Below are 26719 nucleotides of genomic sequence, written 5' to 3'. Positions count from 1 at the left end.
CTGCAGAAATTACTCAATAAAAAGCAAATGCATGGGGCTCCGTTTTGATTCAAAATCATGAAAAACGACATGTGGGGTTAGCCCTGCACAGATTTTTCAAAAGGTTTAAGAGGGACTATATGAAGAGATTTCTGCTCTTTGCACAAGGAGGAACCAATATTCTTAGCCTTTTGTTCCTGAATGGCAAAGGTCTGGGTTTGATGTTGTGAATTTTCCCTGTGGAGTAGTAAGGAGCTCTTGCAGACTGGACGCTGGCTGAAGCATCAGACCTTTAAATGGTTTTCTTGAATATTGAAAATATTGAGCAAAACTGCTGGCTCTGAACAGTCAGGGGAAGTGCAGACTTGTGTGAACCTTCATGTCCCACAAAAATAGTTGGCTTGTTTTGAATATCTTGTAGTGACATAGTTATTTATCCTTGTGCTAAACCAAATGTAAGGTTTGCCTGGCCATCTAAGAAGAAAGGCTCTGGAGAGGTTTGTGTGCACAGTGTATTGGGAGATGCTTATTTGGTCTCAGAAGGACATATCATCCTTCCACATTACTAAAAAATCAGTGTTTTCATTTTTAGATTTAAATGCATTTGTCCAGGAATGTGGGCATCTCTTCCTAGCTCCTCATTGCTTTTAACTACACACTACAATTGTAAAATGGTGCAGCTTTGAAGTTGTCTGCACAGGAAAGTGAAAGCCTTTTTATTCTTCTGAGTAAGAGTAACCACATGAGGACTTAGCGTGCTTTAAGTCACATGCAACATGCTTCATATGTCTAATTGATTTATCTTAGCTTTCCCACACGTCCTCACACAGGCATGCCTCAATGAAGCTTGAAAGGAGGGAGTGCAGCCTCCTGGCTGAAAGCTGACGGTAAGTAATTAAACCTAGCAGCAGTGAGAACCCCTGAGACAAAATCTTTGGCAGTTTTCTACACCATGTAGTGAGCTTGGGTCACCAAGGGCCTGTAAATAGCATCATAATGACTGGTTCCTCAGCAGGGATAAACATGTGCTTTGAGTTTTCTAAATGATTCAGAGGCATACTGTGAGATAACTACTGATAACAAGCAGATGTGAAGTTTGCTTTTCAAGACAGGGAGGCTGAGGGGGAAAGTCAAGTAGATTTTGGCTTATGGCCCTCAGAAGGCCTGATATTTGAAGATCATTAAAGCCTTTTTTTTTTTTTTTTCCTCAGAGGACGAACTCAGTTGTATCTGATGAAGGTGATGGTGTTTTAAACCAGTTCTTGTCAGGGCTAATGAGATAACTGTAGACAAAGCTTTCTCTGAGTTTAAACCTCAAGACGAAAGTGGCACCTCACTTTTTTAGGATTAGGAACGTTGAATATTTTCAAAGTCCATTTTACGTTTTGCCAGTACCTTTCTAAAAACTTCCTCAAGACTTGCACATGGATAATTCTTTTTAAATTTTATTTTATTTAGAGGGTGCCTAAGTGTTGAAGGATATATTTCATCATACCAGGCAGCAGGACACAAAACAAAGGTGCTGAGCTGGTGTGCCTGTACTCAGCAGGACAGGTGCAGGAATGCTGTGGTGCTGGGAGTGCAGGGAGAGGCTCAGTGCTGGCTTGGGCTCCCAGCTCTGTGTTTCATGTTATCAGCAGTGAGACACATGCAGTAGGACGATGCATTTGTGAGGCATCAAAGGAAATCTGTCAGTCTCCCCAGTCAGGTTCTCCATTCTTTCTCAGGAAGGTTTGGAGTTTTGCTAATACTGCTCCACAAGTGGAGTAATATAAAAAATCTGCATCTCTTGGCATTATTTAAAAAGCCAATATTCTTTCCTTAATTACAAGAGTTCACAGCAAACTGAAAGGTGAGATGAAAGCTGTGTCAGTGTTCAAGGAGAGAGTGAACTATTTAGTAAGAAAAGTGTTTGCAGACATCATTAATCCACAGTGACTTCTTTGAAACATGTTGAAATAGTTGGGGGGATGGATTTTTTTAAAAAGTTTTTCTGTATATTTAGGAGTTTCCTTTTAAATGGTTCACTCTTATGCCTCACAATACTTTAAAGCTCCTTTTTTTTTTTTTTTTTCTGAAACAGCAGTAGAAGAGGATAAGTTTCTACCACCCTTTCTTGAGGGGCCAGAGAGGGAGAGAAATGAAAAGAAATCACCAGAGCATACTGAGGCTCATCAGTTGCTGTATGTGTCTGGCACATGGCATGCGCATCACCAGGGTCCACCCTCAGCTTGGGAGCTCACATCAGGAGGAACAAGTGCATTTCTGTTGCTCAATGAGTGGATGCAGAAAGAGCATAAACTATTCCAGTACCATCACCAGACAGTTATACCATGTCTCTAATTTTGTTCACAGACTTAGCCATTCCATTTTCTCTCTCCTCATTTACTCTCTCCTCAGTTACAGGGTTTCCTATTGTCAGGCTCTGGTGGTTACCCACACTGCCTTCCCTGCTTGCTAAAACACGGTCACCTATCCTACGTGACTGGGCTCTTGTCTTTTATATTTAGTTGGCAATATTTTAAAAGAAGACAGTATTGGATGAGCAAAGCCAACTACTTCATAATTGCTTTGCAGTTCCAACTCCTCTGTGTTTTCCGAGGTTTGTGTCCTCTGGTGGGGTTTTCAGCCATGATCCACAGACTGGTGAACCCACCGCAATTGCCAGATATTTTATGCTGTACAGGCACACTCTCCATATCCTTATGCACCTTTTTGAAGATTATATTGCCATTTGCAAGGATGTGGTGCTGCATATGGGCTTCATGTCAGGCTGTTTCTGGCCCAGCACCTCTTTGATGTGTCCTCAATTCAATAGCCAAGTGGGCTTGCAGTCTCTACAAAACTTCTGACAACTGCAGCCTTCAGATAACCAGTGTATCAGCATGGTAGTAACCTCCTTTTGATATACAGTCAACATCTGTTTCTGTCACAGCCTATTTACATAAAACAATGTTACGTGAAGAAGGCAGATACTCCTCTGAACCTTTGTTGAAGTGGTATTGCCATGAAAATTACTGGATTAACTGTATCTCCTGCTTTTTCAGGGATTGAGAGAGGAGGAAGTTTAGAGGGGTGGGTTTTTAGTAAACCTTGTTCTGTAGTGTTTCTAAAGCCCTCAGTGCCAGGCTCCAGGCAAAGTAGCTATAAATACTGTACTCACCAAGTCATTTGTAATACATTTTAGGCCACACCATTCAAACAGTAACATATTCAGTGCAGTTCCTGTCCAGACTGGCTTCCAGGTTATGGATAGGGGTGTATCTGAAATGAGCTGACCCAGAAGGCAAGCGAGTGGCAGACTCATGTACAATGCAGCCACTGAATCTTGAGGCTACTGGGGATTTCTGCAGGGGAGTCAGAAGGAGAAGAATGTGATGGAGCAGGTCTGGGGCTCTTTGCACAAGGACCAGGTGCTGCTTGGCTCTTGAGAAATGGAGAGATTCCCTTGTGCATAAGAAGTTTTACAAGTGAGAGGAGGGAGGGGGAGGGCCAGGTTGTGAAAAGAAAGATGTTAGGGGAGGATGACTCCACAGGACATCTGGAGTTACTGACAGACCCATGTGTGTGTTGTGGAGATGGGGAAATGGGACACAGCAGAGGGATGCAGGAAATACTGAGTCACATGGGGGAAAGAGAGGCAGTAGCTACTTTGGAGCCCTTCTGGAAGAGGTCAGAAAAAAAATGCAAGGAATCCAGTGGCAAAAGGATTTTAATCATTGAGTCTAGAGGTGGCCAACCTTGGGTCCAAAATTTCAGTAGTAAAAATGTGGAGAAAGCTAACTGTAGAAACTTCTAAAGGGAAAACCTGTGCAATTTAATGACAGCTTCAGCCTGAGTTACAAATGTGAGATGTATTTATAAACCAGCAAGGAATGAACCATTAATATGCACCCCTTTGAAACAACCTGGGAAATTAACACTTTGCTGTAAGTGCTTATAGGAAGGCTTTCTGGTGGTTTTAACCTCACACTCCACAAGTTTTCACAGGGACAGCTGGAACTGCTGAGCAGGTGGGATACCAGCAGGAACTGTGTAATATCTAGCTGGTCACCCAACGGAACTTTGGTGTGTGATAGGCACGGCAGATGAAGTGTCAGAGACCTGCAAAGTTCTCAAGGTGTTTGTGAGAGGAGAGATAGGGACATGTGGAGAAGATTGGAGGTAACTGAATAGTGAGTTATTGCACAACACATGAGTCACACAGTTTTTACCTGGCTAAAATTCCAATTTGTTTCAGAGGGCTAATTTATCCCAGCCTCGTTCCTAAGTGTCTGGTATCTACCAAGCTGACTAGCCGAATTAGAAGAGAGGCCTGGGACACGAGAAGCAGCAAAGCTAAGTCAGGATGGAGGCATGTGAGCCAGAATCCCATTATTCTTCAACCTCACCTGGGTAAATGATGTGGTGTTAATCATATGCTCCCAATGCAGATGACTTCCTAAAACTGTTAAATGAGCTTTTAGATTTTCCTCATATACCACTTTTATAAAGCAGAAATTTTATGTACAGGAGACATTCCAATTGTGCATGTTGAATTTGCAAAGACTCTCTTTTGCAATAATTTCTCCTAATGATATTGTTCCCCACACCCCAGGCTTTATACCGATGTTTTCAGAGTTTCCAAGGGTGTTCCTGGAAGCCCTGCCTTGACAGGGAAGCAGGAAGGGCTAAGGAAAGACTGGGTCCTGAGAAGATACTAGCTGATTTTTAATACAGTTCTTGTTCTGAATTGGTAACACTTTTTTTGAAGTGCTTTTGAATATCACACAAAATACATTAAAGCAACAAAACTTTGGACATGACTTCTATAGCCTATTTCATTTTAATTGCAGTATCATAGTCCAGTGCTGTTCTGTTTTCACTTGTACTAATTTAGATCTAGAGTTACTACACTGAACTTATCCTGGATTCACATTGATGTAAGAGTTGAAATTTTGGTTCAGAAGTAAAAAACAATTTGCTCAGGAAGGCAGCAAATTCCATGGAAAATCTGCAGCTAGGTCTTTGCTCGGTGTATCTCAGCACTGGAGGGACCACGTATTTCAAACCATTACCTGATGGCAGTCAAATTTTGTTTCTGTCCTATTTAAGGTGAACGGCATGACTGGCAGTCTGTATTTAAGGACAAAGGTGTAAATACTAAATAGTATAGTAAAAATTTCACCATCAAGCTTAGCAGAATGGCCAGTGTGGCATATTTTAGGGCTGAAAGTTGGATTATGCTAAAAATCTACATCTGAGGAAAAAAATATTGCGAATAAAGAATTTTCAGTTGGGAAAAAATGTCATAATTATAGAAAAAATAAATCTTTTGTTTTCTTTGGTCACTGAATCACAGAATTTTTTTTCTTATGAGTTCTATGTTCATCCCAGACATGTAGGGGACAAACTTCTTTTTCTAGAACTTTTGGTTTTATTCTGTCTGGTCAGCTGAAATCAGGATCTCAGCCACTTTTTGATTGACAAAAATAAGTAAGTAAGTGGGATTAGTCTAGAGTCTTCAAAGCAGGGACCTTGGCTTTATAATAATAAAATAGACCAAATTTCAGAAGAGCTGAACCACCAGCAACTTCAGTTAACCTCCTACCCAGGTATTTAAACTCTCTCTTTGATGAATGGTCCCAATTTCAGCAGGAGTTCCCAGGTAATTTTGAAATGCAGGCTGTTTATTTATTAACTCCCCTGGACCTGGAAGTGCTTTACATTCCTGTGGGGCAAAACCAACTCTTTTCCATATTCAACATAGAACTGAATGGTGTGTCAATACTGAAGAAATGCTTATCCTGCTGACCAGCACATTGGAGGCAGGGGAAGATATATTTGAAAAACTGCAATACAGGCAGAACTAGGAAAACCCTTTAATTTCCACCGGTTCCTCATTTTTACCAGCAGTGGTGTTTTGGACTAGATATCCTGAAATTCTGTATTAGAAAACATCTTCCAATAATCTGTTCACTTGAAAGTCAAAATATATTCATTTTGACATCAAGCCATTGCAGATAGAGGGACTAACTCTGCTGCTTTCTGAGTGCCTACAGCTGCAAGTTGAGTTGGCGCATCTGTGCTGCCATATGAATACCAGATTTGATTTATGAGGTGAATTTCCACTACAGAAAATTGTCTTAATTCATAGTTATAATATTTTAGAGCTGAGTTTCAGTCTGTAATAGCTGCTAAGCAAATTCCATCTATTAAAATAAATGTACATTCACTAAAGAGTGTCAATCAAGTTAAGTTAGAAATATAAATTTTGGAACTTTTGTCTTTGCTAGTTTTCACACACAGCCGAAGGATGGGCTGCTCTCTTTCTTTTGATAAAGGTTGAAAAACCAGGGAATTGTCATCAGTCAGTACACCAAATTTTGGGCTGAGTTTTATCTGTGTGATGACATTAACACTGTGAGGCTCCACCGCAGCGGGTACAAAGGTAATTTGGCCTCTCTGCTGTGTGAAAGTAAAATAGATTAGTCTGCAACTTATCTTGGAGATGGGGTGAGTCAGTGAGAACTGGCACTGAATCCTAACACTGAGCCTTAATGAAAATTCAAGGCAATGGGGGTTTTTCACTTTGTAAGATTGCCAGGTACTGTTCAGATGAATTAAGAAGACACGGGCCCTCAGTCTTCCTTTTTGCAATACATTAAGCATCCTTGTTGAAATGTAACAGTGTTCATTTCAGAAGCACCCTCACTATTACAGTGGCATTTTCTCTGTTAATAAGTGTCAGACTGGATAATGTAGGATATTCTGGGTGCTCAGCCTTCCACAGTTCGCTGCCTACTGGAAAATGGTGCTAAAACAGTAACACACCTACCGGCTGCAGAAAAACTCAGCGTGAGTTCTCAACATCCTTCAAGCAATGCCCTGAAGCAAAGGTGGCCACACATTCTCTGCTGTGACTGTCCCCGTTCCATGACGGAGTCGCTGCAGATTCCCAAAAGCGCCCTGACCCCTTCCCCCAGCGCGGCAGTCGTGGCTGGAAGCAGAGCACAAGCCGCCCCCAGCTGTGACTAACACGGGGATTGATTCAAGTTACAGCTCACAGGGAGGCAGTTTCCTTGGCTGTAAAGAGCTGATGTGTTGATTTCCCGTTATGCCATGAAAAGCTGACAAGAGCCCCCCCATTTCTGTCTCTGTTCCCTTGCAAGTTCCGGGAACCTTCCCAGCACATGTGGATAAAGAAAAGTTTGCAAGAAAAAAGTTTTAATGCTTAAGCTTTCATGCACGGTTGTCTAGTACTTCTAGCAATCTTCCAGTGTTTGATTTATTGTGTCATTCATTATCCTTTTTTGGTTGTAACTAAATTGTCCCAAAATGCAGCATTTCATTTATTTCTAAAAGTAATGGTGCAAATACAACAGAAGGGATGCTCAGGATAGGGACTGCAGGGACCAGCTGAATCTCAGAAGTTTTCTTTGAATGTCAAGTGAGCTTCATCTTAAGTAGTGCTTCAGTAAACAGCTTCTACAAGCCGGTCCAAGTTAGCTCTTTTCAGTTTTCTAGATAATGCTTCTGTTTCATATCCTGGTCCTAAATCCTTACCTTCCATACTGTGTTTTTTTTTAGTCGTCACTAGCATTATCAGCAAATTTTCATTGCTTTAAATAGTAAATCATACTAGCAAACGTAGTAAAAGTTTAGTATGATTATGTTTTCCAAGGCTGTATTAATTGACTGAAATATTGTTCTTCCCTTGTATTTTTCCATACTCCCTATACTCTTCAAGGAAAAAACTGCACCTCAGCAAAAAGAGTTTTCCTCCAGAATTCGGCTGAGAGCTCTGAAGAAAGTCCATCAGACTGGAAGAACTAGCTTTAAAGGAAAAAAAAAAAGGGGGGGGGGTCAATATGAAAAATGTGTCTTTTCACCCCTTTTCACCCCTACGTAAGAGACGTATACTTGACTTGGTTGTTGCCTCCCAAGGTGGATATCTGTACCCACTCTGGGGTAAAGCAACAACGCGGTAGTTTTGTTTAACAAACCGGGTCGAAGATAACTCACCAAAGCTCTTGGCATTTTCTGGCAGTACTAGAGGGCCATGATTCAACATAATGAACTATCCCTGAGCAGTTTCGCCCTCTGAATTAATAGAAGTAGGCTTTTAATTAGCATCCAGCCTTTATTCCTTTGGATTCATTTATTTTGTTTCTTGAACAGACATTACTTGCTTTATAAGAAAAAAAACAAACCCTCTTGTGTTCCGGCATACACTGAACCTTATCATCTGCTGTCTCCATCCAGTGCCATAAAACATCTGGGAGGGTTATCTGTTTTAATTCTGAGCTCAGCTGAATCTGAAAGACACATCCCCCTTGGGGCACTGAGGCACCTTGTCATCACCATGAACTTCCCCTAGAGACATATATTTTCTGTGCAGCAGGCCAGAGCAGAGCCACACATATTTCCATCTGTAGGGATTAGAGCCAAGGCACTTAACTACTCTGACCTCTTGTGTGTGATAGTCTCTGCAGTTCTATCCAGTTACTCCTGTACAAAGTCCAATGACTTTGTTTTTGGCTAAAGCATATCTTTTAAATGAGGAGTAGAGCTTGATCTAAAGGCATTAAAGTACAGGGAATCCCCTGTGATGGTAATTTGTTCCACTTGTAATCACCCCCACTGCTTCAATTTTTGCCTTTTTTCCAAGAAGACTCTCTTCCTCCAGCTTGTAGCCAGGAACGTATGTTACTCTTGCCTCTTCATAAGAGTCCCCTTTAGTGACAGCGCTCCATTAAAGCACCCAAGTTCACAGACAAGTCTTCTGGTTTTCTTTTAATTATTATTTTCTTCCAAGTATGAAAAGCACCTGGCTCAATTTAAGCCTCTCACTGTAAACCCAGACTCCTGGTAAGTCTCGTCGTGGTGGAAACACGTGGTGTGACTTGCAGCCTCCCCACAAGGGCCTTTAGGGTCATCAGCTCAATAGCAGCTCCCTCCTGTATTTGCTGCCTTGGAACCAGTGGCCCTCAAGTCCGCTGAGCCCATCAGGAGCTGCCCTTGTTCACCAGCTCCAGGAGACCTTTTCTCTCAGTCTTTGGATGATTGGCCTGGCCCTGAGCTGTAGAGCTGGTCCAAGGTTGTCCAGCCTCCAAGTACTGTCTCCAGCATGAGAAGGCTGGAAGCCACAGCAGTGAGCTGGGCTTTTCCAGTCCCTGTGTTGAGCTGAGTTCTCATCTGTGCTGTGATGCCCGAGGCTGGTCCAGCTGCCAGCGCACTGCAGCAAGCCAAGAAGCTGGCTCTGCCCTTTCTGTCCTCAACATCATGGTGGGAATGCTCTGGTAGCCTTCTTGGCATCTCACTCATTATTATCTGTTTTGGAGCCACTGCTCTCCATGCACAGAATGCAAGATTTGTGATTTTGTTTCCACCATACTCATAGATACTCTGATATTCACTTTCCTGTATATGGTCCTGGTTTATCCTGTGACTTAGCTTGCTTGAATGGCTGCCCTGTACTCATCATTATGTTTAGTTATGCACTAAGTTTTGTGCTCCCTTGGAAAACCTATAAGGTTTGTGTCTGTGACCAAGGGAGGCCATTTGGAGGGATTTCCTCCAAAGCTGTATGGCATTTTCAGACAATCCAAAATATTATGGAGCAGCTAAGCAGTTTACTAAGTAATGAAATAATGATTAAAAATTAAGTGCTCTTCTGTCTTCTGGCTTCTGTCCATGGACAGTAAAATTTTGACCTGAGTTTGCTCATGCACCTTGGCAGAACACTTAGAGGAAACTTCTGTAAGTGCATTTAAATTTCTTTGACAAAGCACTCAGCAAAACAAGGAGTGGAAGAGAGAAGAACCTGCATAACAAATTATACTACCCAATTTCTACAGGAGTGTAGCAGTTTTTGCTGGGCATATCCTCATTCGTCTTTTGGCACAAAAACTACCGGGACATTTATCAAGCAGTTTAATCTATTTTAGGATCATGTGCACAACTGTACAACACAGTTCATCTAAAAATTTACAGACATTGATGTCACCAGTAAAAAATAGTATTCATATACTAGGATATGAAGAAACTGAATACATTAATTCTCCTTAAAAATATTTTTGAAACTCTTAGTTTTCACAGCTTTGAAGTTTTTTCTAAGCTATTTAAATATTGTGATGCAATGGTCATGAGCAGATGAGCAAACAAGATGCCATCTTTTCTTGTGGATTGGGAAAGAAGTGCAGAACAAGAGGAACATGAAAACTAGTGAAACTCTTAGTCTCCTAAGTGAAAAGGCTACATACAGCAAATGTGTTCAAATAATTCTTCCTTTTGGAGACAGGAGTAAGATTCAAAATATGAGGAGGTATGAAGTGTGCTTAACAAACAGAGTACATATTTCACTGAAAAAGAAGGTTCTGATCACACTGAGAATTCTGCTTTTTGTGATGTGTGCCTTTAGCTATAGTTCATGGTTTTCAACATTTCCAGCTCTTCTTTTCAGGAGGATATAGTTCAGCCGTGGAAAAAATTTGTACTGGACTGAAACTTACCATACAAGGAACTAGCCAAGAAATAAATGTACTAAGTCAAATAAAACTGCTGAGAAACAGAATTTTTAGAAAATATTTTTACTCTTAATATGTGAAAATTATTTTTCAGCCTATTACATATAAACCTCAGAGCACTACAGGGACTGAATGCCTGTGGATTCCAAAGACACAAGGAAGAGTTATTTTGTATTTTATTGGATTTTCCCTAAATAAGTTATAGGATGGTGTGTTAATTTTTTTAATACAAAGTTTCCACTGAGCTGCCGGTTTTGGCTGCTTCGCCTGCTCTCCTGTTTTATGCTTTTAGCCTGACATGGAATAAAAAACATTTTCCAGCTCCCTGGCTGAGTGATACACCTGCACTGATGTAAATTGCATATAAGTCTGTGGAAACCAGAGAGGTTGCACTTGTGTAACTGAAGCTGTGATAAGGAACAAGAGTGTTTAGTGCAGTTTAGTGCTAAAAACATTTGACACTTGTTTGAACAAATAAATTACAGTGTCTCCACACTTAGTTGGAAAGGCTGTGGGTCAAGGGTGTGATGTATTTCTCTGCTGGAGTTCAAAAGAGCAGCTGCAGAATATGGCATAAATAACAGCAGATATTGGCCTCTTTGAGAGTGAAAAGGCAAGATATATTGACCCTGAAGTCAAATATTGACCCCAGATTTGTTTCGGTCTTTTTTTTTTTTTTTTTTCTTCAAGGACCAATAAATCTTGGTATTTGGCCAAAAAAAAAATTAGGGGAAAAAAAAAAAAAAAGGGAAATGCAGATTCAAGTTTGACACAAATATGGTCAGTTCTATTAGCTTTCTAAGTTCTTGCCACCTTTTACAGAAAGTACAGAAAGGGATTCTTTTCTTTGTATTTTTAGTGGTATATCATATCAAAACACGGAAACTGATTATTACAGCCATTATTTGAGAACTTCAACATTCTTCAGAGGGTTAAAAGTGTGATAAAGTTACAAGTGTAAAAGAACATCGGAAACCAGCAAGAAAGTTCTAAAGCAGATATGCAGGTTTGCAGCCCAAAAGTCTTTGGCATTAACTTCAGGCAGAATAATTTTTCAAAATGAGTTTAGACATCTTGCCTGTTTGAGTTCACTCAGTTTCCTTTTTCCCTCTTCCCTGAATAGTTGTCCTCCAAATTTTCAGTTACCTTGGGATTGCTTTCACTGAAACACAAGCTAATATTTGGGTTTGGGGTTTTTTTATTGCATAGGATTGTATCTTTCATGAGAATTTTAATAACATATTTATGTGTCAACTAGGGGAAAAAAAAACCCCCAAGGTCTCCTTTACAATTTTTTGTCTGAATTAAAGTTTACAAATTCCCACTTGTAACTACAGATTTACATTATGCCTTCTGCCTCTTAATTAAAATGCCCTGGGATTTTCTCCCTATTAAAGCAGATACATTTTACAGCAAAAAGTTCTAAGTTTTTCATTTAGTCTTCTGGGTAAGAAAAATTTTTTGTTCAATTTAAGCCTTTCACTGTCAGCCTTAATCTCGTGATAAAACCTGTAGCAATGAGCCTGAAATGCATGGTAAGACTTGAGTCTTACCAGACTAAAGACTAAAATGTCCTACTTCAGTCTTGACTTAAGTCAGACTTTAAAGCAAACTTAAAAGACTCATAAATCCTATGAGGCATGGCTGAGTGAGCTGCAGTTGTTCAGCCTGGAGAAAAGGAGGCTCAGGGATGACCTTATCACTCTCTACAACCACCTGAAAGGAGGCGGCACCCAGCTGGGGGTTGGTCTCTTCTCCCAGGCAACAAGTGACAGGACAAGAGGACATAGCCTTAAGCTGTGTCCCCTGCCAAGGGAGGTTCAGGCTGGACATCAGGAGGAATTTCTTCACTGAAAGGGTTGTCAAGTACCGGAATGGACTGCCAAGTGAGGTGGTGTAGTCACCAACCCTGGAGGTCCTCAAGAAGCAACTGAATGTGGCACTCAGTGCCATGGTGTAGGTGACAAAGTGGAGATGGGTCAAAGGCTGGACTCAATGAACTTGGAGGTCTTTTTCAACCAAAATGATTCTGTGATTCTGAGATTCTTAGTCCTCCATCTGCAGATGTGGAATCTCAGGAGACCCTGGCCTCATGGCAACAGCCTTCCCCATGTACTGCTCTGAAGACAGATACCCTAAAACTGCCAGGGTCTGTTAAAAAATATTTCACAAAGGCTTGGTTTTCCATGATTTCAAAAGCTATCAGGAAAAGGATTATAGCAAGGAATAAATGTTTGAAGAAGATAATTGGTTTTGCAGGTATTTTTATTACTGCTGTTGTTGCTGTTGAAAGTGTAGCAAATGTTTTCACATTTAATGGATTTGTCTACTTCTGTATTTTCGTGATTGCAGTAGTTTTCATCTACTTAACACAATGATTGCATTGACATTAGGAAGGCAGCAGGGTAGGTGCTATGTAGGCAGGTAGTATGTGTGTTGTCTAATTAATTGTTGGCTAATTCATTATCTTTGTGACTGCAGTGCTCTGGATGTACTTCTGCATGGCTTTTTCTCATTGTAACAAGCAGATTTAATTCATCATTTCCCAGCATTTGTCAAGGTAGTGCAGATTTGCTTATTGCTTTATTAGGAGGGAAAACACGAATTATGTTCACCAGCCGCACTCCCACCTCTGCACAGGGAACTTCTTGTAGTAATTTACAGAATAAAAATTTCTTCTCTAGATAAAGGTAAATATTAACCAGGGAAAAATCCCAGAAATTGTGATGGTATTAGGTGGAAAAAATCCTTTTATCAGGGCTGTTTGCGCCTTACATTGCACAGTCATTACACATTGGCTCAAGTGCTTGAAAAAAATGTTCTGGTTGCCTGAGGAATTCATTCTAAGTCTGCTTTTTATCCAGGAAATTGGATGCTAGTGAGGTGTGAATGAGCCAGGGTTAGGGAGACCTCAGGAGTCAGAGATGCTACAGGAAACAAGGAGACAGGAGAGGGGAAAAAGGGAAGAACAGAATGAGAAAACTGAAAGATGGGAGCTGCATTGGATCATAATCATTCCTTAAGCTAGAGATCCAGCTTCCCAGAGGAAAACTTCCACTTTGAAAAGATAAGATTCTGGAAAAGGAGGTAGAGGGGGAGATTGGTTATGTTGGAAGGTGGAAACAGGATTTATTGTGTCTGCCATCAAGCCTGCAATATTTCTGTGGAAAAAGCCCTACCTTTAGAAAGTGGTTTTAGAAGGGCAGTGAGGTGAAAAATAAATCCAGGCCCTGACAGCTCCTCTCCTTTGGAGGTGATTTAATGCTGAGTCTCAATTCAGCTGAGGGGAGTAGGGCAGCACACTTGCAGAGGAGCAGCGCTTATACCTAGACATAATTTCTCTCCTGTAGATGAACATGTAGCCTCAGGAGATTAGGAATGAATTTATAGCCATTGGATTTGTGACCATGAGCTATGTTCAATGCAGTGCCTATGGGGATCCTTTCTTCTCAGTTCAGTATTGGTATCTCAGCCAAGCATTCTTGATATCCCAGGGAAAAGGCTAATCAGAAGTGGCAATTTGCCTAATTAAAAGAGTAGAGCAGGCTTCTTTACACCTACTGTTTTCTGAACTCACGTTTTTTTTGAGGTCCTACTTCATTCTTCCTTGTGGCCCTCTTCATTATTGGGGTCACCTTCCAAATAAGAGGTCTGTGTAACTGCTAAGTCCCCAGCATGGATAGAAACACTCACCTCTTCTTTTTTCATGCACATTAATCTTCTAAATTCCAAAGAATGTCCTCAGAGAGATTTTTCTGTTGGAAGAGGTCATTTTTATAGTAGAGTGGTTCTTAATGAAGGCAACAGGAGCATTACCACTAAATCCAGAAAAGGGTGTATTAAGGTCTATATATAAATTTGAGGCATCAAATCTTGATTAACTTTTTTCAATTCTGTTAATGCCAGCATTGATTTCAGTATTTCAGCTGGAACGAAACAAAACCTGCAGTTACAGATACATCTGCGGGTTTGACTTTCTGCATGAAGTTGGGTATACTTGTTCAGTCTCAGGCAACTATTTTTTCCCCACTGAAAACCTCATCAAAAGTATCTCTGTATTTTTCTCTAACAAAAAAAGAGGTAAATGTGCTATCAAATATAGTTGAAATTCTATTTTGTTTTGTTCCACTGGGTCGTAGAGGAGGGAAAAAAAATCCTGATGAGAAGGGCATGCTGGCTGTTCTTCTGACTACTGAGTGAAAATTGGTTTAGAGTTGTATGAGCTACAAGAGTTTAAAAGCACACTTTGCTGTGACACATGGTATTTTACAATGCTCTTAAATGAATTACTTGCCTCAGCCATGTCAGGGGTGCATGTGTGCACAGAAACTTCCATGGAACAGATGGCTGCCAAATATTTCCACTTAACTTGTGAAGGCACATAAAAAATTTAATTTCTGTAGTTAAATGGAATAGCATTTGTGGCAACATCAGCGGATACAGAAATGTTGCTTTGTTGTGCATGGCTGGAGTTTCCATTGTTTGTTTTTCTTTAAAAACAGTGATCCAGTATTTTTAACATTGCCCTTAAATTTAAAAGTTGCAGAAGCTGGTGAAAGAACAGGTGAAAGCTTCCTGTGAAGAGCATAATTTTTGCACCTGTGCTCTGGATGACTTCATCATGTCCTTGCAGACACAGGTGGCACTGCCATGGATTTGGCACCTACCACACTCACAGCCATGGAGGGGATCATGTTGCCCTCTTCAAGAAATGGATCTCAAAAGCCACAAAGCATGGAGTTAACTATTTTTTCTGCCTACCATTTAGCACCATTACTAGGGTCACTAACACCTAAATATTGTGTTATAAAATTAGAGAATTTTGGGCAAAATACACACTTTGGGTGCATTACCTTTTTTCATCCTTTCAGTTGAAGGTAAATTAAATTAAGTTTGAAAATCACATACATTAGTCATCAAATTATATAATCTTAACTAGGATCTATGTTTCATTACGAAGCATATTTATTTCAGAATGGAAGGCCTCAACTTTGATAAAAATGGCATTACTTTGCCATCTGGCACAACTCTGAAGGACAGATCCTTTCTGTGACTTTGCTAATGCTTTTTTACCTCTGGTTTTATTTAAATCATTGAATGGAGTATCTTCAGGTTGTCTTACAAAGCTGTTTCACAAACCAAAAATCTGGCTTTGATCTCCCTATAGGTCTGGCTATATTTCTTTTTGCAAATCAGTCTAAATTCTTCTGTATTGGGGCAGAGTTTGAGAGAGGCTCTTTTTTGTCATGTATCACGGCTGTCTTGCCTGTCATTGAACAGGTCTTTAATTCATACATGATTTCTATCTTCTTTTAACTGTTCTAGTTTTTCTCTCATGTTTTGAACAGCCTGATTAGATTTTTGGGTTCAGTTCCAGAGACATGCCCTGAGTGATCCCTTACTTGATTTCCAGTAACTGAGGACAGACACATCTCTCTTATTCCAGACAGTTATTTAAAAGCACCAGCACTTTCTGAGGTTTGTTCTGGTTTGAGTTTGTCTTTAAATCTCATGGTCTATGGGATGCTGGACCCTCTGCTGGTGTGATATTCTTACCACATTATTATGGCTGGACCTTAAGCTATTGCAAATCCGTGATTTTTCATAAAATTTACCACACTGGTTCTTTAGCTCTGTTTGTAATATTTGCCTAACATACAGTTCAGATACTCAGCAGTCTTTGCTTGCCCTGTGTTGTGGTTGGGCTTTTAGTATCCTTTCAATTAAAATATTTAGTGTTTAATCACAGTAGGACATTGTTTGGTAATACTATATAATTAAATGGTGGTGGTTGTTGAAGTGTATAATTAGGATTTCTGACAATTCATTGTGATTCTCTGGACTGCTGCAAAGAAGAACAAAGCCCGAGAGAAAATGCTGCCTGGGTTATATAAATAAGTGAGAGATGATGGTCAGGCTGAAAATGAGGGTTCTCCCCTCCTTTAATGAAAGGGTTTGTGTACATTACATAGAATAAAGTATTCCTTACGCTGAAAGCTTTCCAGAGATAATAGTGTCAGCCCTCTGAGGCTCTTTATTATGTCAGATGAGGGATTCTGATTTATGGGAAGTGGCTGCTGCCTCCAACAGACTCAGTCTGGTGTGTGGAGGAGAATTTGCTTGATGGCCCCTGTGTGCAGAGCTTTGGGCTGCAGTGTGCGGATCGTCAAGGGCTGGGTTTTCCCATGGTGTCCCAGAGAAGGAAATCCCTCATGTTTACTGAAATACCCTGAGGTTTTGAGACAAAGTGCACCCCTTCCACTTCAGGGGATGAGGGACAGGGTGAGCCCTGCCAGCCCCAGCCCCAGCATTGCCTCCTCAGTGTTGACAGTTGCTCTTTAGAGGTGAGATTATGAAAGTCCTGGTGGACTTAGGGAACAACTCATCCCCACTTCTATTTTTTAGGAGTCTAGGAATCTGTTGTTCTCCTAGAATGCAAGGTGAAAGTCTCACATAATTACATAGCTGCAAGAATCATAAAACAGTTTGGGTTGCAAGGGACCCTTAAAGTTAGTCGTCTAGTCCAAATGCTCTTCAGCGATCAAGGACATCTTCATCAAGATCAGTTTGCTCAGAGCCCTGTTCACCCTGACCTTGGATGTTTCCAGGGATGGGATATCTACCACCTCCCTGAGCAACCTGTTCCTGTTTCACCGCACTCATTGTAAGTCTTCCTTTTATCTAATCTGAGTCTACCTTCTTTTGGTTTAAAGCCATTTCCTCTTGTTCTATCACAAGGGGCCCTGCTAAACAGTTTGTCCCCATCTTTCTTATCAGCCCCCTTTAAGTACGGAAAAGTCACAATAAAGTTCCTTTGAAGCCTTCTCTTCTCCATGTTGAACAGTCCCAACTCTCTCATCCTGTCTTCATAGAAGAGGTGCTCCAGCCTTTCTGATCATCTTCATGTCCCTCCTCTGGACCCACTCCAACAGATCCATGTCTTTCCTGTGCTGGGGACCCCAGAACTGTACACAGGTGGGGTCTCACCCGAGCAGAATAGAGGGATAGAGCAGAATCACTTCCCTCCACTGCTGGCCACACTGCTTTTGATGCAGCCCAGGATGTGTTTGGCTTTCTGGGCTGCAAGAGCACATTGCCAGCCCATGTCCAGCTTTTGTACACCAGCATCCCCAAGTCCTTCTTGGCAGGGCTGCTCTTGATCTGTTCATGCCCCAGCCTATATTGATACTAGGGATTGCCCCAACCTTGAACTTGGAAAGAAAGGGGCACCAGGTGAATAAGAAATTTGAATGTGAAGTTCAGGATAAAATCACAGAAACTGGTACCACTGTCCCTGGTAGGGGTTGTACAGCCTCACAAGGCACAAATTCTCAGACAGGGCTTTTGAGGTGTGTTTTCTTCTCTCCAGAGGTTATTTGCACAAGCTGCCAGCTGTGTTGCAGGGCAATCAGATTATGCTGAACAGTGTAGAAACCTGTGGGATGGAGTGGTTTGGGTTGGGTCCATTTATTTATTAATTTTGGAAGAAAGAAGCTCTGTGTCTTGCCATGTTTACTTGAAATATAGAGTGGCTGTTTTAGCCTGCCATGCTTCATGATTTTCCACCTGGCATAGGAATACTGGCGCGAGTTAGGTGAGTACATACCCACTACTTGGATTTTAAGTTTAGTTGCTTTAATTGCTCCTAATAAATAACCAGAAACTTTTTCAAAGCAAGCACAGCTTGCATTTATCCCTATTTGATTACGAAACCAGAAGCAAAACCAGCAAATTCCAGAACAAATGACAGCATGTTTGTGCTAAATATTTTTCCAATGGCATTGTAAAAAATCTGACGATTAAGTTAAGCAGGCTGTTGCAATCCACCTGCCCACAAGCCAGCACTACACTGTTTGGGTGAGCAGGACCGTTGCCACTGTGGAGACAGGGCTTGTCAAAACTTTGGCATGGGAGGAGGTGTGGACCTTTATGCATTAGCTAGGAAACATGTAGGGCATCTATTTATGAGTAGTTCAAATTACAGCTTTTACAGTGTGAGAATAGACTCACAATTGAAGAAATTAGTTTTATCTCAAAACAATAATTTAAAAAGGCATGAAGCAGTTTCAGTTTTTGCCATTTGTGACCATTATAAAGAACAATCGCTTTCCAAAGTAGGCCAGCATATGGAACCATTGAATAATCACTGTTGCTCACTGCAACAAAACCTGTCCCATGATTCCTGAAGGATCATAGGAATTGTTTCCATGAGGGGTAGGTTAATAACCTGTGACACAATACGAAAGAGAAGACAAAAATCTCGCTGTGAATTTTATGTCTGGCTGGATCCAGTAATCTCAAACCTACAAAGTTATTGTTGTCAAAGATGCTGTTGGCTGCTTTTCCTTAGTGTGCTGATATAATGTGCTGGGGTATTGTCATTACCAAAGCTTCTCTGTAAAAAACATACACCCAAACATATTTTTCCATATATTTGAATATAAATGTGTTTGTGTGTATGTATATATGAAAACACTTACATGCTTGAACTTTAAAATTCTCTCTGTCCTATGAGACAAACTTACTTTCATAATTGTTATTCATGCATATTAGTAAACACCCACTGTTTTACACTTGAGTGCCTGAATTTAGGCACTTACAGCTAGGTTTTTCAAATCCTTTCAATATTTAAACCTAGAGATGGATTTCTCATGGGATCACCTACTTTTGCTAGCAAGATAGACACAACTGGGAGCTTGTTGCAACTCTGCCATGTTAATTACCTCTCAATATTTGACTCCTAGTGACACATTTAATCACAGAATGGTTCATGCTGGAAGAGAACTCAAAGATGCTATAGTTTCTGCCTCCCTGCCATGGGCAGGGGCACCTTCCGGGGCAGGAGACCTGAATTAGATGTATATAGTTGACTCAGGTCCCCTTAAATATAGGTGATAGATCCACTGCTGTTTTGAAAACATTAGCTTTGAGAAAACAATCATTTGAAGGCTGCAAACTAAGCTTGAGGTCTTCCTTCCAAAATTCAAGAATGTTATCTCTTTTCAGTGAATCACACTGGGGAAAACCCCTCCAAACTACTATATTTTCGTTTCCTTCATTATATTTCTTTATCTTATCATTATTGTCCTTATTTCTTGTCAGGGTTATGAAGGAAGCCTTGCATCTTTATCAAAATTGATTTGCTAGCAGAAATATTATGAGGCCACCTATGATCCTGCAGCCAGAGTCAAGAAAAGAACAGAGAGGCAAATACTTGTAAGAGAATTATTCAGAGAAAAAAAAAAAAGTGTGTGCATGTCATATTCTAGTGTTCAAGGATGTGCTGCTGACATGTAATACAGTTGAGGAGCCAGGCATTTTGTAAGGTGGTTACAAAGAGCAAAGATATTTAAAACCATGGAACAAAACAGCAACAACAACAACAAAAATCCCCCAAACAAATAAAACCTGAAAAACCCAGCTCCTCCTTCAGCAAAACTTCTTCTTGGAGCCCAAGAAGAATCTGCAGATGTATACCCCCTGCGTGAGAACAAAGTCTTCAGTCACTGGAATGCAATGCTATAAAAACAAATACTACAAAGCCTGGTAACAGGGGGATGTCTCACTTGCATATTTTTTTGTGAGCATTTTGGTTTGCAGAGAAGGGGGTCCCCAAAGCATGTGAGCCAGCAGGATCTCTTTGTACTAGGTTGCTGTCTGTTTGGCCAGATGTCTTCCCAACAGTGAGGCAGAAAAACCAGAGCTCTTATTAAAATAAGTCAGGGAAAGGCATGGAAAAAAGCATATGTCCTGTGAGATGAGGCACATTGTGTCCCATCTGATATTTATTAAACATTGATCAAATCGGCAGTGAGAAATGCACGTCATGCAGAAGTGACCCCGGCTCCCTGGGTTTGGAAGTCAGTGACAAATGTCTAGGAGCAGACCAACATTGAAAACACGTGTACAGGACACAGAGAGGAGTGTCCTGCACTAGGAGCATCATTAACAAATGGAGAAGAGCTGACTTCAGCTGAGAACGCCCTTTTGTGCAGGTTTAACGTTTGTTCTGTCAGTGGGATGTGTGTGTAGGGTCTTTCCCTTTCCATTTATTCTACAGCTTTCTAGATGAGATGTGATACATCTCCTGGAAGAATTCTGCATTTTATGTCAGTCATAACAGCAAGCAGTCTAGTGAATAAATTTCGGGAAGTCCTGGCAAATTAAAGCCTGAACTTGGCCTCCTTCAGGCCTCAACTCACAGCTTTTGTGGTAAACTTGCATGATTTTATGCCAGCCTGCAGTGTTTTGTGTAATCACAGTAAGCAGTTTTAACCATCTCCCATTTGTTGTTGTTTAATATTTTGGCTATCACATCTTTTCCGAACAACCTTTGAATAAAACTGCGTCCTCACAACATGGACTAATTGCATCTCCTATATCAGAACAATCTTATTTGGGCATGATCCTTAAGTGGGGAAGAATAATAGGGCAGGTAGAAGCGAGGGTCTGTGCTAGGGAGGTTGCGGAGGCCTGATTATACTGCAGTTCATCCCTATACAGAGAGGATTGCATTCCTGGCTTTTGCCTTTGCATATAGCCTGATATATTTAATTGCTCAGAATGAGTCTTCCAAATCTTTTCTTCAAGGGGTAACTATACCTTTGGTATTTTTGTAGTAATTTTTATATGTTTAGTAAACTAGAAAATCATGTGTTACTAGCAGCTGAGTTAAGCACTGCATGTTTGCAATAAAGAGCAAATGTAATTGCTCTGAAAGACTTTATTGCATCCTAGGTAAAAGAAAACAAAGGAGCCTGTTGGAGCTCCCTGGCTTTTCACTCCAGCCCTGGACCTGGGTCATGTTAGATGAGGGTAGCAGGGGTTCATTGGCAATCAGATGTAGTTTTAGGCTGACAGGCAGAAAGCCCCAGCAAGGAATGCAATACACAGTTCCAGGCCAGTGAGTTAATGGAATCACTCTAACCTGTATGATTGTTTTAGTATGATGTGCCTGTGTTATTGATACCAACCGTGCTGGACTGTTAAAGGATGGAAAGGTCTGGCTTTTGTTGGGGTCCTGTCCTGATGTCAGTTTGAAATACACTGAAACTAAAAGTTCTGAAAAGCCAAAGTGCTGTTTTATTGAACCAAAAGTAGAGAGGGTTGAGACAAGTGAAACTGGATCCCTGTGAAGCACTGGAACATACATGATGCTTGATGCTGAACTGCAATACATCTAGTGACATCAGTGAAGTTTCGGCTTGTTACACTACCCAGGAAGCCAGAGTACAGTGACAGAAAGCAGGTCATGTCATAAAATGAGTAATCTTAGTATGAGACAGTTATCAAGTGAAACTTTTCGTTGTTGCAGTTGCTGCCAAAGGCTTTGTTTTTACTTCTGCCTTTCTCTGTGTTTTGTACCTCTGCAGTCCATCATTCTTCCCAGATAAGGATCTAGGCCTGCTTCAATTAACATTAAAATATGGAAGATCAAGCTTTCTGTTTATCTGTGTATTTAGAAAGTGAATATGATGTGAATTTTGCCCCCAGCTTGTTTTTGGATATGTGGGACTTTCAAAGACAACCAAACTGGAATCTGAACTTTAAACCTTTCAGCAAAGGAACCTTGCATTTAGGGCACCGGGGCTCAATGAGCCCCTGAGTACCAGCTAAGACCAGCAAAATGGTGCTCCAGACACCACCAAGTTTCCACTGTGAAGTCATTTCAGTCTCAGAATACCTATTGCAAGCCTTTAGAAATCTGCACTTTCCCTTTCCTGCTTTTTCAGCAATTAGAGCTTCCTCACCAGCAAACTCCTTGAGACTCTAAACCAAAGAAAGCAAGCCAGCCCATGCACCAGGATCCATAAGCAAACCTGACAACTGAATTACGGACCCTTCACCTTTTCTTTTGTGGTGCAGGAGTTACCACCCTTCCAAATCTAAGTCACCAACAAATGGGCTAAGCAAGTGCTTGTCTCTGCCAGCTCCCTCCCTTCCCACTTCACAGAAGGCAGAAGAGAAGTCTTTACCCTCTGGAGTTTCTGTTCTTGAGTTTATGCTTACAAGCCTTTGTCTCATTTTCCCATAATGTTCTTGAAAAAAGAAACAGATGTTCCCAGCTGGTCTTATGTCTAAACCACGAGGAACCCAAATCTATGACATCACTTCCATCACATGGCAACAGAATGTGATGTCACCCTGAAAAGTTTATAAAAAAAAGTGATGATGTAATGTGGAAAAGACATGCAAAAGATGCACTTCTGCCTTAGCCAGCAAGTATATGTGCAGAGAGGATTGAAGAAAATGCCTTGTCAAATAAACTTTGTGTAAATTCTCTTCCTCAGTTGTTCCAATATGGTAATCCTTCCTTTTTCAAGTACCTTAGGTTTAAAGGAAACCATTGGAAAATGTCATTGGAGAAAGAAATGCAGCTCACTTAAATCATTATGTTGGTCACCCGTCCTCCTTGAACCCAGGGGAAGTAGCCTGTGCTTTTCTCTTAAAAAAATAAAAAATAAGAAAACACTCTGTAGAAGGTCATGAGTTTGGAAAAGTAAAATCATCTGTGTTTTAGGCCGCAGGGGAAATATAAGTTACTCATAAAAAGCTACAGAGCAAGTTTTGATTAGTTAAGTAATCTGGTACATAGAATTTATTAGAGCTTAAAGCTTTCCTGTGGGACTCCCCTAATAGTACACAAATAGAGTGAAATATCAAAGAAATGCATTTTCTGACAGACACAGAAAGTTACATTAATCCTGGCCTGCTTAACGCGCCTTGGAAAGACGGACAAATCCTGCCTATTTCTTCCAGCACATTGGTCCAGTTTTCAGGTTTTCACACAGTTGTGCTGCTGATTAATAATCCATGCTTCCACCACTTTTGAGCTATTCCCAAGGAGCACAAAAGGGGAAAATTGCCTTCCTAATAGACTCAAAGATATCAAGCCATTCTGCAAAAAAGTTGAAATGTAGAATAGTAAAGCTCTGTTTTCTTTCATCAATTTGAGGCCATTTTTCTTAGGCTTGTCCACAAAGAGAAATTCACCAGCATTTTTTCTGTGGATGAACAGATGGCTGTATCAGTAAAGCACCCCTTCTTTTCTGTGGAAATAATGTTCTCCAAAACCCTCCAAAAATATGCAAAAATTCTCTCTTGTTGTGGAAAGAAAGTGTATGCCTAGTAACTGTCTGTGGTGATTGTTACAAAGCAGAACTACTCCTACCAGTTTTTCACAATGCTCATTTATTTTTGTGGTTTTTTTCTGCCAGAACATTTGTTGTGTCCTATTGCTCCCATGAGGATACCAAATGCTAAAAAAGAGCTGCTACAGTGTGATGCCTGACAGAGGAGATGCTAATAAAGGTTTTATTTCCAAAGCTCACCATAGTCTTGTTAGGACGATCAGAAAGTAGCCACCTCTCAGGAAAGCCAGAGGTTTTCCAGTGAAGCAGAATCTACTTCTCTTACACTAAGATCCCAAAGTGATTGTTTCACTGAGCAGATGTTTTAACCACCAGGATGTTTTATCCTGGCAGTATAGGCAAATTGGCACATATTGATATGTAATCATCTGATTAGATAAATAATTTGCTCTTTAGAAAACAGAGGAAAGGAAATGGGGAGACAAACCCAGCAATGTGTTCTTTGCCATTGTTTTAAATCTCTTTAAATCTTCTGTTGCAGGTATTCAGGAGGGGAGCCAATGTACCAAGTGCAAAAATAACTGGGCACTGAAGTTCTCCATCATCTTATTATACATTTTATGTGCCCTGTTAACAATCACAGTAGCCATTTTGGGATACAAAGGTATGTATGCATTAAGACCAACATTTCACTTTCAGACAAGCATCCAAACGCATTGTCACTTATTAGCTAGCCAGGCAATTTGTCACATTTTAGCCTAAATATAAGTACTTGGGCAATGCTGGCTTTTTGTACATACATGACAACAAACTGCAACCTTAGAATTTCACTTTCAAATAACTATGAAATTTTGAAACTAGATTAGAGATTTGAAAGGAAAGGTAAAACAAAATGATCATTCCTCCACCAAGGAGTACTGGAAGACACAAAGCTGTGTAACATGTGCAACAGCCAGGAATATCTTACTGATGTCATATTTATCACAGGAACAAAATGTAGCATCAATATTACTTTGAAGTGTCTGGAAGAAGAAAGATTATACCAGGAGGTGCCAGTGTGTTGACTATCCACAATAATTGTGATGAACAAAGACACTTAGATGCTTTTAACAATAATTTCAAAGATTTTGGTAGCAATTTCAAAGATTTTGGTAGTTGAGCAACCCAGTAATGGAGAGAATTTCATTTGTGCAAGTCATTGGTTAGGTACATTGGGAAACACTGGGAAAATTAAAATTCCCATACATCCTTATCAGTAATTAACTGTAGCCACTTAGGCATTTATGGAAATGTTTTGATGTAAATACCTGCTTATTGTGGAGTTACAGCTACAATAATTTAAATAAATAAGATGTGAATTTCTGGTATGAAAAGGAAAGTGAACAACATCATTGTGAGCATTATAACCAGGTATCACAGCTTGTTGCAGAGAAAACCAAACTAGCTCCTCTAAACTACCTGTGTGAGTATGGCTCTGAGAGTAGCTTCAAAACCTCTCCAAGGGGCTGGGTAAATGTTCATGTGATTAGCATGCAGTGCATCCTGTGCTGCCAACAGCTGCACTCATAGCAGAGCTGACATCACCTCTGGTCCTTTGCCAGGGAAAGAAAAGGAAATTGTAGAAATAGAAAGGATAAATAATTATTTAAGAGGATTTGGCACAGTTTTGAGTGGGAGAAAATTAAAACTATTTGGTTTAGATGAAGATTTATCCAGGGCAAAGAGAGATTGTGAGGAACAGATAGAGAGACTTAGGTAATCCTGTTTCATGACAAAGCAGACAGAAGGTGGCAAATTTACATCGAATATATTTTAAAAATGCAGTACATCTATGTGAGTACATCTCCTGAAGTAACTGGTCTCTGGAAGTCAGATTTTGACGGACAAAAACCTTCCAGTATTCAAAAATTTATTTTTGATCTATGAATAAAAGATCATTTGGTCATATGGATTAGTGGAGGCCTTTTGCAGATAAAAATCTGCAGAGATCTGCTTACATCAGATGGGAATGGGATCTTTCCAGACTTAACCCAGCCACTAAATTACTGGGGTTTAGCAGAATTTCCCTCAAGAGTTTTTTATAAGGCTGTCAGTTCTGGGGCTTCCCAGAAGACTCAGCCCTCATTCTGCATCAGGTGCAGTGTGTCAAGGTGGAGAGACTACTGCTCTTTATCTTGTTTTGGCAGATGATTTCATGTGTGGAGGAAGCCATAGCAATAAGGAAACTGTCCAGAAGACTTTGGGTGAAGGAGTTTGTCTTCCTCATTTCAATCTTGTTTTCAAGCTTCTTTCTCTGTGGGGGCCCCTAGCAGCATCTTTTTCCCCAGGCTTTGCTCTCTTATTGAGGCTCAATTTTTGCTTCACTCATTTCTAAACTTCCTTCTTTGAATGAGCAGTCACTCACCAGGGGTGAGTCTTTCTGTCATAGCAGTACCAAATCACAGCTATCCAAGACAAGGACAAAAGAATCCCCTCTTCCACAAATAAATGTAAAAGGGATTGTAGGAAGGTGGATAATGCATATCTTGCTCACAGACCCTTAGACATTTTGGTTATCACTGCTCCACTACTCACCAACTTGGTGACTGCAACATTTGAATGCCAAGGAAAAGAGGCAGAGACAGAAGTCTTGTTGAATCCAAGTATTCCTTCTGTAACACCAAGCAGCAAATGGACATATGTCAGGCATTAATTCTGCCCTTTGTACCTGCAGTTTAAGAGCTTTGTCTTCAGGGTACCTATGAGCTAATTTGCAAGGCAAACATAAGTTAGAAAAAACCCCAGCTGATAGTACATATTCAAATTAATTGCTGAAATAGTTTTGATGGTTGCGAAGGGATAAGGCCTTAAAGGAAGAAAAAAACTCAGAATACAAATATAGAGTTTTTGAACTCTCCTCTCTGTATCAGAATTTGGCTTGTCTTTTTCACTGCAGTATTACACTGAAAGAAGGAATTCTGCTGGCATCAGGGATTCTTTTAGTCTCTTAGCTAAGTTTCCATTAAATTCGCCTCCCACACTTATGTTTATAAAGCCCAAAACTACTTTTAAAACTTTCATTTCCTACGTCGCATTTAAATATCCTTTGTGATTTAAAACCTTAAAACTACTAATCAGTGGATTAAATATGGCAAGCAAAAA

At 40.4% G+C, this 26719-nt stretch overlaps 1 protein-coding gene across 1 annotated transcript in view; it reads left to right on the top strand.

Annotated features, from left to right (window-relative positions):
- COLEC12 (collectin subfamily member 12) overlaps positions 1–26719 on the top strand; it is a 96276-nt gene that overhangs the window by 52933 nt on the left and 16624 nt on the right. Inside the window, exon 3 of the mRNA XM_066182677.1 lies at positions 24120–24242. Coding sequence (XP_066038774.1) covers positions 24120–24242 — 123 coding nt within the window. The remainder of the gene's footprint in view (positions 1–24119; positions 24243–26719) is intronic.

The sequence above is a fragment of the Chamaea fasciata genome, unplaced genomic scaffold (genome assembly GCF_029207755.1).
Source record: "Chamaea fasciata isolate MVZ Bird 193981 ecotype frontalis unplaced genomic scaffold, bChaFas1.0.hap1 SCAF_1, whole genome shotgun sequence".
In the NCBI taxonomy this organism is placed as follows: Eukaryota; Metazoa; Chordata; class Aves; order Passeriformes; family Sylviidae; genus Chamaea; species Chamaea fasciata.
The sequence above is the reverse complement of the archived record's forward strand: the minus strand, read 5'-3'. Positions and strand labels throughout refer to the sequence as shown.